Source organism: Centroberyx gerrardi, chromosome 24 (genome assembly GCF_048128805.1).
Source record: "Centroberyx gerrardi isolate f3 chromosome 24, fCenGer3.hap1.cur.20231027, whole genome shotgun sequence".
Taxonomy (NCBI): domain Eukaryota; kingdom Metazoa; phylum Chordata; class Actinopteri; order Beryciformes; family Berycidae; genus Centroberyx; species Centroberyx gerrardi.
Genome location: NC_136020.1, coordinates 5,093,716 through 5,104,709, shown reverse-complemented (window position 1 = coordinate 5,104,709; position 10,994 = coordinate 5,093,716). Strand labels below are relative to the sequence as shown.

At 41.5% G+C, this 10,994-nt stretch overlaps 1 protein-coding gene across 1 annotated transcript; it reads left to right on the top strand.

The window, feature by feature from the left end:
- The first annotated feature begins 1,255 nt into the window (after positions 1-1,255).
- Positions 1,256-10,611, top strand: lta4h (leukotriene A4 hydrolase). Its single transcript, XM_071920533.2, has 19 exons — positions 1,256-1,499; positions 2,596-2,726; positions 2,828-2,948; positions 3,411-3,479; positions 3,575-3,679; positions 4,082-4,134; positions 4,234-4,306; positions 5,306-5,446; positions 5,729-5,752; positions 5,845-5,915; positions 6,011-6,122; positions 6,358-6,502; positions 6,649-6,752; positions 7,249-7,319; positions 7,435-7,489; positions 7,582-7,677; positions 7,954-8,036; positions 8,340-8,444; positions 10,092-10,611. The coding sequence occupies exons 1-19, from the start codon at positions 1,344-1,346 to the stop codon at positions 10,228-10,230; spliced, it is 1,854 nt and encodes a 617-aa protein (XP_071776634.2). The 5' UTR covers positions 1,256-1,343; the 3' UTR covers positions 10,231-10,611.
- The last annotated feature ends 383 nt before the right edge of the window (positions 10,612-10,994 follow it).

Sequence of the window (10,994 nt, the reverse complement as noted above, 5' to 3'; positions counted from 1 at the left end):
AATGCTTGTGCAAGCCAGCTGATAACATGTTAGTCCTTTAGCGCCCTCTAGCGGGGCATGCGCCACACAACCAACACAATAAAAATGGAACATGCATGTTTCGGAAGTAAAAAAACAAACTTGTTTTCTGTAAAATGTGCTATAAAATATGAATGTTGAGCACTTCCTTGTTTTCACTTCTTCCATTTGCTCCCTACACATCAATAGCAAATACAAATTAGAAATTATAAAAAGGTGAAATTTCTGATCAGTGTCAAGTTTGCCACAATAAAGAATACAACTTCCGGTTAGAACCTTCGAAATAAAGTCCGTATTGACAAACAAGTGTATAACAGTTTAAATACACACGTGAAAAAGTGTATTTAAGGAGGAATCTGTGGTAAATTAATATACAATTTCCGTTTTTTGCTAAATGTCTTTTTTACACCATATATTTATTTCCATAAGAGAATATGCTTCAACTAAATGTCCTAAATGTTAGACTGTAAAAGCTCATAAAGACTCAAACACGAAGCCTATACCAGATAACTTGGAAGGATGTCTACTATCTTACAAAAGTTGATTTTAACCTATAGCAGTGGCAGAACTGTAGATATAGATACACAGGGGGCGGAAAAACGAATGGAAACACTGAACAACATATGGAGTACGACAGCTTCAGTCCTCATTATCTCTCAGTCATATCTGCTTTACAGTTATAGTTTTACTCCGTGTTTAATCTAATGATTCCATTGACTATTCATTTTAGTGCTGTTCTGTACAGCCCAATATTTACTTATTCTTTTGTTTTAGTGACACAGTTCACGCTTTCATTTTGAAAGCTCATTCTGGTGTTATTCCGGTATTATTCTGGTTCACTTGACCCAGCTTCCAACGCTCATCCGGCTCCGGTGTAAACCTCAAATCCTACAATGCATTTCAGTGCGCTGTCATAAGAAAGAGCGAATCTGCGCCAAGCTGGTCAAAATTAGTCAGAATAAAACCAGTAGTGTAGTGATTTTGCCTTCAAAATAAAAGCATTGTCACTTTGGGAAAAATACTAGTAATACCCGGGGTGTGCAGAAGAACAATAATTGTATAAAATATTTAGTGGAATCATTGTATTATATATGGAGTGAAACGTTAGCTGAAAATTGACACCCCCGTATCAATGTATTGTATTATGGTGCGTGGTATGTCAATGGTACTTTTATTTAGAAAATTGTAACCAGAAAATGTGCTTTTGATTCTCGCCGGCTTGACACCGGTTAGGACATTCGGAGAGTGGATTGTAGTTTATAAACCCGGACGGTATTGGCAGATTGGCTCTTCGCTCAGTCTCTCTCGGTGCTCCCGGACCGACCATGGCCTCAGTCTTGGACCCCTGCTCCTTCTCCTCCTTCACCAAGTGCGTTACGAAGCACCTGAACCTCAGCTACAATGTGGACTTTGAAAGGCAAATTCTCAAAGCCAAAGTTGCGCTCACCGTTGAAGCCCTGGAGGATCATTTCTCGTCTCTGGTAACAGTACTTTCACCGTTACAGCTTTATTAGCCCGCAAGCTAAGGCTCATCACTCTGTATAGCCACAACACAGTGCTAAACACATCGGGAACCCACTGCCGCTTCTGCTTGACAGCTGGGAAACTGAGACCAGCTGCTCCGCTGTAATGTTATGTACACACTGAAATGATAATAAGGAAAGTAGAACTGCGGCTGAAGACGGCGATGATTTTCATTAGTTAAACCGCTTTCTACTATAAAAATAGAAATGATAAGGAATTATAAGTAAGGCTGGTTTCATCATCCCGAGCTGGCTTTCAGTTTCCAAGTTAACAAAAATATCCGTTCCGTTCCGCTTTCTCTTGTATAGAAAGAACGTCTTGCCAAACAGTCTAAAAAATCTGGCAATTTAACGTGGCCTTGGTTGTCAAAAGTAGTACACATCTCGTAGAACAGAATTTAAGGGTTTTACTGAATTGGTAGGAGCCAGTCTTCAAATCGGCATACATCCAATACACCAAGCAACACTTATTTCAATACATTTTTAGAATTGGTTCGCTTATTTCCACACTCCTCTTCCGCCAAATAAACCGCGGATGGTGGTAGCTAGCAGTGTAAATCACTTCTAAAAGTTAAGATTTTATTCAAATAAGTGCTGATTTATGTATATGTATTTATGCATGCCGTATTTTCCCGTGGCTTCTAGCCATTCAGTAAAGTGTCTTATATGATGTTTCACGAGGTATATTATGTATTTTAAGCAGGGCAATATTAAACTGCCAGGTTTTTAAACGGACTTTGGCGTAACGGTTTCTCCATACAAGAGAGATCGGAACGTATCGGGGCCAAGTCGTCTTGGACTTTGACTGCGAGCTGAGCTGTGTGGACTTTAGATCAGAGTTTGACAGTGTCGGTGTTTCTGTAGGTGTGGAGCAGGTACACAACAGCTTCTGAATGAGTGTCCCATACAACAACAAACAGAGTTAATGTAATCACAGTGAATTTCCACAACTAATTTCTTCCGCTTTCTTCTTGCCCCACTTCAGTTTGTGCCTCTGTTTGCCAATGTGACTTCCTCTTCTGTTTTCCTCCATCTGCTCCCCTCCCTCCTGCAGACCTTAGACACCAGAGATCTGAAGATTTTCAGCGTGACGGCCAATGGACAGGAGGCCAAGTTTGCCATGGGACCCAAGCACAGCTTCATGGGGACCCCTCTGGAGATCACCCTGCCCTTTGACCTCTCCAGGTGACCCCTGAAATTAGAGATTTGTCTTGTCTGCCTCCCCTAGTGCCTGTCCTGTACAGGATGTAATGCATGTGTCGTGTTGCTTTTCTAACCCCTATCAGAGGACAGCATGTGATCGTGGAGTTGAGCTATGAAACTGCCCCGACTGCATCCGCCCTGCAGTGGCTCACCCCCGAACAGACTGCTGGGAAGACCCACCCCTACCTCTTCAGCCAGTGCCAGGTACTTGTTTTCGTACCTCATGCCCCACCGTGCCTCAAGCAACACCATAGAACGTGTCTAAACAGTTTGGCATCACGAAAATCTGTGGTTCAGTCTATCCTACGCTGCTGCACCTTTATCTGACCGCTTTCACAACACCACATTGTCATCATTTGTGGTTGTCCTGCAAGAGATCAGCTGAATCATCAACGGTTCAGTTTTAAGGTTCACAATGAAGACACACTGCTTTGGACATTCATTGCACCACTTGTCGGGTTTCTGCAACTGTCCTGTCCCACTTCCCCAAAACCAGTTTTTCTTCTCTAGTATTTGTGTGTCCAAAGGTGCAGTCTTGAGCTGATAAGCCCTCTAAGAGGACCTTGATCATTGGTTTTCCTTGTCATTAATGGCCCCCTTATGCCAGTAATTGTTTTATGTTAGCGGTGGGTGATTGTGTTAATATTCCTGTGTGACCCCATCCAGGCTAACCACTGCAGGAGCATGGTCCCCTGTCAGGACAGCCCCTCTGTGAAGCACACCTACTACGCTCAGGTGAGACACACACACACACACACAAACTTTCTCTCTTTCTCGCAGACTCCAGCTTTTCCTACAGCGTTGTGATTGTACTGTGTGTTTGGCTTCAGGTCTCTGTTCCCAAGGAGCTGGTGGCGGTGATGAGCGCTGTTCGCGACGGACAGGAGCCCGACCCGCAGGACAGCAGCCGCATCATCTACCGCTTCAGACAGCCGGTCAGTCTCTCTCTTACTGAGGCTTTTCAGTTGCATCACAAATCTCCTAGCAACCATGTCCCAGCACCATCATGGAGGTCCAGTGGAGAATTGGCTGTGCGCAAATAATGCCTAAATATAACACAACCAGGCTAGAAGAAGAGAGACCAAAGGCGCGTTATGTCACCTGAAAGCTGTATTGCATATCTTTCCATAATGTCATCCATCACTCTGTGTGTTGGCGGACTGTTCAAAGTACAGCAGCCAAAGACAAACTTGCTGATATGCAGTAATACATTTATTGTGGTTATTAAGAACCAGCAGGTCTTTCTGCCTTCAATATCCCATATCTGGTGTGTTCAACAGGGATAAAATAAACACTTTAATGTCACCTTTACCCACTGACCTTTGACCCCTCCCCAGGTGCCCATGCCCTCTTACCTTATTGCCATCGTGGTGGGAGCGCTGGAGAGCAGGTACAAACACACACACACTCCCCCTATTCATTTATTCTCAAACATTCATTGATCTCACAGCTTACTCAAAAGCTTTTTTCCCTTGTCTTCGTTGACAAGAGAGATCGGGCCGAGGTCTCGCGTCTGGTCTGAGAAGGAGTATGTGGACAAAGCGGCTTTTGAGTTCTCTGAGGTGAGTCGGACTCCATCAGTCTCACCACTTTTAGTTTTATTATCAGTAGTAGTAGTATCAATACGTATGACTATGATGAGTAGAAATTCTGTACCATGACGATATCAGAAATAATTTTATTCCCTTCCATGAAATTATATGATGAAACAAGAAACATTTCTGGAGATGATTATCATAAATATCCTTGGAGGGGGAAAAGTGACGGTTTGGTTAAAAGAGATCTCATAAAAGAACATTTAGTTCAGTTTCTTCTCTCCACTCACAGACATTTGCTCTTGCAGAATACTAAACGAGAAACCGTGCCGACCATTGGAGATTTGTTTTATTATTATCTAATCGCAGACACGCATTAACATGCAGACCGCAACGCCTGTTTGTCCAACTTCATGTGCCAAAGATATGAGACGGTTGCCACATGAGGATGTGTGCAGCTTTCAAATTCGCAGATAAACTGGCAATTGTTTCCGTGTGTCTCAATGTAATCTACACCAATGAAGCAGTGCTAAATTTTCTAATCTACAGTTAGAGAGCTGCTGTAGTAGTAGTATTTTCGTCGACTGGAATGTCATTATGTTTGTTGAGTAAATTCATATTCCATTTTAGTGTAATTTTAATCAATATAACTAAAATTGGACTAAATTTAAAGGCCATCGAAAGATTAAGACCATGATGACCACAATTTTCATGACTAAATGGTGTGAAAGTGAAGGTTTGACTGATATGGCTTTTTGAAAGCCGATACCAATGTTTTTGCATTGAAGCTGCCAATAGCTGATGTTTTGTGCCAATATTCAATATCTTTAAATTTGACCATTTTCATGCCAAGTAGTCAGCATTTCCCCCAGAATCTTATTCTTGTCAGGGTGGAAAAACCTCTTAAACAACATTTAGACCATGGGACTCTAAAACTCACTAACCCTAGCTGAAATTAACACTTGACTCCATGTAGTTCTGACTTGTACTCATCATTGTATGTGACCTGTGTGTTTCCCCTCCCAGACAGAGACCATGCTGAAGACGGCAGAGGACCTGGCTGGGCCGTACGTGTGGGGCCAGTACGACATCCTGGTGCTGCCGCCCTCCTTCCCCTACGGAGGCATGGAGAACCCCTGCCTCACCTTCGCCACCCCCACCCTGCTGGTAAGGAACATGGACACACACTCCTCTGTACCTGGGCGCTATCGAACTGTCACGATATACAGCATTTGATTTTCTACAAATTGCTTCTCTTCTCTACTGAGCACTGTCTAATTAAAGGTGATGTGTGTAGCGTTTTATCATCAATAAATCACCACCACTTTCATTTTGAGACAGTAGTATGATTACTGTGAACAAACAAGACCATCGGCAAGAAGACTGGCATCACCATGAGACTGCACAGAATCTGTACTTGCTTAATGCCTTTGTTGTCTCCTCTTGCAGGCAGGAGACAGGTCCCTATCGAACGTAAGTAGCTGAAATACCTCTCCTGTGTTTTTATGAAGGCATGGTGTTCATGTGTTCATATTCATGGGTTCATGTGCTCTACATCCTGGCAGGTCATCGCCCATGAGATCTCCCACAGCTGGACTGGTAACCTGGTGACCAACAAGACCTGGGAGCACTTCTGGTGAGCCACACTGACAAATGCTCAGGCATTTTTCCGTTATATCTGTGTGACAGCGTAGTTCTTTGCAATAGTGATTTTTGATGCGTGGTCAACAGGTTGAACGAGGGTCACACGGTCTACTTGGAGAGGATGATTGGCAGGTCTATGGAGAGTGAGCAGTTCAGGCAGTTTAAGGCCATGGGAGGTTGGAAAGACCTGCAGGAATCGGTAAGAACATACATACATCCACTCATTTTTAGTGGAAGTAACGAATTACAATTATTCTTGTTACTGTCATTGAGTAGCTTTTATGTGTAATCTTACTTTGACTTTAGTATGTTTACTTTATATTTTAAATCGCATTCAAATTGACAATAGAATAAAAAAAAAATTCTTACAGATTTCAGCAAAGCAACAGTCCCAAACCTCCTCACCCCTCCGCTTCTGTCCCCTTGTCACCCAGGTCAACACCTTTGGGGCCAACAACGTCCTGACCAACCTGGTCCCCAGCCTGCATGAGGTGGACCCGGACGACGCCTTCTCCTCGGTGCCCTACGAGAAGGGCTTCGCTCTGCTGTACCACCTGGAGGAGCTCATGGGTGGTCCGGGTGAGATCACACGCATGTTAAAATGTCAAGCAACAGCTGCAAACAGCAATTATCATTACATAGCATTCAATTCTGAGCAGATTCAATGCTACTCAGCCACTGATTTAGTCTTGTAATGTGGTTGCATGGTCGGCTGACTCTCGCAGAGGTGTTCATGGGTTTCGTCAAGTCCTACATCCAGCTGTTTGCCTACAGCAGCGTCACCACAGAGGAGTGGAAGAACTACCTGTTCACCTACTTCAAAGACAAGGTTACCAACATGTTACTTCATTAAAATAACAGGCTTGAAAGGGGACGATATCCATTGTTATCACATTTAAGTCCTATTCGCACAGGACTGATCTTACCTGGGGACTTCCAGTCAATTTTAATAATTGCAGACATCATCTGTGATTTTAATCCCAAAGTGAATCTGCCATGTCTGTAATTTGTAAAGTAAAAATTGACGCACAAATTACATACCATACTTTGAAGACAGAGGTCCCTGATAATACTAACCCAATGCGAATCGATCTCAATTTGTTTTTGGATTTTTTCTTCTTCTTGTAGATGTACAATTACTATCTTCTTCCTGTCATGAAAAGTGGAGGAATATATAGAGAACTTCCACGTTTTCCTTTGTTAAATCAGGAAGTGACAATTGTAAAATCTTGACCTTATACAATAGAATCTGGGGCATCGGGCTATAGTTACAGTGATACTGGATGCGTTTATGAACACTGCCCTGTGTGTATTGTCTGTTTCAGGTTGATATTCTCAACAAAGTAGACTGGAATGCGTGGATGCACACGCCCGGGATGCCTCCTGTCAAACCACAGTGAGTGAACCACATCAGATCCAGATCCACATCCCACATTTTACCCCTGTCTGCTCTCTTGGTGTCCCTTAATTGTTGGATTGTTGTGATTTTGCACCAATCTGTCCTGTCCTAGATATGACACCACCTTGGCAGACGCCTGCATCGCCCTGTGCCAGAGATGGGTGAAGGCAAGGCCAAGCAACTGATCATGCTATTACCTCCGTTTTGTCAAGTAGTGTTGTTTGTCTCCTATCTTAACTTCTTTTCCCTCTCCCTTCAGGCCAAAGAGGGGGATCTGGGGGGTTTCAAAGAGTCAGATGTGAAAACTCTCTCCTCCCACCAGCTCATTGAGTTCCTGTCTCTCCTTCTTCAGGAGGTAAAGCGCATGTTATTCACCAGGTCGCCACAGTAATGAAATATGATCAAAGTCAGTCTTCTTAGTTTTGATAATGCTAGTCGCCTACTTTAGTGTATGCTAAAGTGTTAGCATGGAGCACCGGAGCCAATGATCTACAGGGGACACATGCATGATTTTGGTGTCTATGTTTTCATCACTTAACAGCTAAGTTGACCATCAGGACAATCTCCCAAAAACTTGGTGTATTCCGTCGTAAACAGATGTTCAAGTGACAGATTGTGCTTATTCCTCCAGGAGCCGCTGCCCTTGAGCCACGTGAAGAAGATGCAGGAGGTGTACGATCTCAACTCCTGTATGAACGCAGAGATCCGTTTCAGGTGAGCGCCACATGACATTTTTTCATATAAATCACATAACAATTATCTATGTATTGCATGTATTCAAACAAATATACAGTAAGTTATTTACTTCTAAAACTGTGAGTGAAAACTAGAGCGTCCCAAAGTCTCAATTCCAACTGATGTCAACCCTCCCTTAAATGTACTGGTTACACCGCTGTCAACAAACACATTTAATATGAGCTGATTATAATTATCAGTTTCAGTAAACTGACTCTTAATAAAAGTGAAATGAGAATAACTGAGACTTTAATAACAAATCTTAAATCAATGTGCCTTTAGGTGGCTGCGGTTGTGTGTGAGGTCCAAATGGGAGGATGCTGTTGCCATGGCGCTGAAGATGGCAACAGACCAAGGCAGGATGAAATTCACAAGACCTCTCTTCAGGTATTTAATGCCTTTGTTTGTGTGTGTGTGTGTGTGTGTGTGTGTGTGTGTGTGTGTGTTAATGTGTTACAAAAAAACGTCTTGCAGATCTGCAAACACCTCAGATTTTAGTCTACTGTTAAATACTGTGGATCATTTTAGTTTTTTCCTTCTGTAGAGTTTATAATGGGAATATGATGCACTTTTTGCACATCATGTACTATATAAGCTGTAAATTCATTTCTTCTTCATATTCCCATCTCTTATTGGTATTTAATTCGAGGGCTTGGAGCCAAAGGGGCGTAAGTGCGATTTTGGGCGAATATGAGTATTATATATCAATTGAAAGGTCTCAGTGAGATCTTTTCAGTGCCAAAAGGACACAACTGAAATCATGACCCATAAGTTTTAATTAAACAAAAACTGAAAGCCGTAACAGTAAAAGTAGGGTTTTGTTTGCTGCCAAAAGGGCGTAACTGCACTTACGCCCTTTTGACACCAAGCAAAACCCCACTTTTGACACTGAACAAGCATTGTGGGTAGAGGATTCTAACAGCACTTAGGTCAACTGAAAATGCATGCTGACGTAAGTAATGCTAGCATGGCAGCATGATCACATCATTTTTAGTATCCTATTCATATCCTAATTAATATTCTAGGTCAATATTAGATGAATGTAAATATGTTAATATTCCCATGAAATACTTAGGCCTATAGATTCAAAATGTTATTTTATAATGTTAGGAGTGTGAACTGGTCAAGATGAGCTCTGGTAGTAAGACTGCTGGTAGCTGAAGTTATCCCTCAGTGTTATGAGGAGTTTTACAGGTCTTTGAATGTGTCCCAGGACACATCAATAAGTGATGTGTCCTGGGACACACACAAAAATGTATTATACTAGCAGAAGAAAAAAAAAGTAGTAGTTTAGAATCAAAAGTAGTTTCTTATGTCTATAGAGGTTTATTAAAAAGGTTTATTAAAAGTTTTTACAGAAAAAACGTATCAATCAGTTTGATATGTAGCGTACAATTTTAAAGGCCTTGGTGAAAGTTGCTGAGCATTACTTCAAGATAAAGATATTCATTCTGATCTTGTTTTATATTTCAGTGTTGATTGAAGTGTAATTGCTAGATTTGTATTAAAATGAATGTGTTTTACAATTGTTTACTTACATACACCCATATTCTGCATGGCTGTATTGGGACAATGTTTGTGCCAAAAAGGCGTATTTCACTCTTTTGCCATTTTAAAAAACGTTAACAAATATAATTCAACTTAAACTGTAGCAGTATTGTTTTTATAATAATGCTCAATCTGATAACACAAAAAGTTAAAATATTGTGCTTAGTATGTGGTAACGGCAGCTGATCCAAGTTTGATCAAAATTTGTTTTGGCTCTCCTGTAAAATCTACTATAACGCACTTACGCCCCTTTGGCTCCAAGCCCTCGAATTGTTCACTTCATGTTGTATATACATGTTTTCTCACATTTAATACTTTTCAAATACATTTCCATTTAATATATCCTTGACAACATTGCAATAATTGTATTTATCTTCTATTTTTCTTAGCTGTGTCCTTTCATTTGCTGCTGCAACGAAGCTCTTTCTCCACAGGGATCATTAAAATTTCATCTCATCCTCTTTTTTTTTTGTTTTCCTCTTGCAGAGAGGTGTATAACTTTGACAAGTACAGCGAGGAGGCGGTGCGTGTGTTCCAGGCCCACCGGGCGGCCATGCACCCGGTAACAGCCGGCCTGGTGGCCAAAGCCCTGAAGGTGGATTCTAACCAGACCACCAGTTTCTAGACCCACTCCCACTCTGAAACCAGTATTCCTACAATGAGACACACCATCTGTATTAGCGCCGCCAACCAATCAAAAGCACTTAGTCCTTTCCCATCTGTCGGTAGTGTGATCTTTCTCTCCTTTGCGAGGTGATGTATGAAGAGTTTCATTTTTGGATTGTCGCGAATGTTTTTGTGTCTGTGTGGAAGTCCGCATCTCAGGGCAGAGAAGAGACCTCACCGTTTTGTAATGAAATAAACCTTCTGTCTGAAGCACACTGTAATGCGCTGATGTGTCATAGCTGTATAGTCTTTACTAGAATAAAATCACAAATTATCACAATACATAGCCAAGAGCATCTCAGGTTGGTTGAACACATGCAATAAAAATCTGATTTTCTGATCATGCGTACCACAGATTTGATCTTTTGACTGTTGTTTCAACAGATTTTTTCAGTATTAAATCTGTATGCATTTCATGTAAGATGTATATCTGATATTGAGCCAAATTTTGGGGAAATAATTTGATTTTTGGGGATTTGGAAAATGCCTCTAAAGACCTTATGATCAATTTGAACTTACAGATGCAGGAAAAACACAAAAGCACCCAGTATTCTGAATGTGACACAGCATTACAGAATATAAAAGCCTTGGGGCCTCAATTAGAAACATGTACTTTTATTTCATCTTCAGCTTCATCTTAAAATCATTTCATAAATCAGTTTACACCTAATCCAAGGTGTAAATCCAATTTTATCCTGTTTGAAATAGCTCTTTACTGTCCTG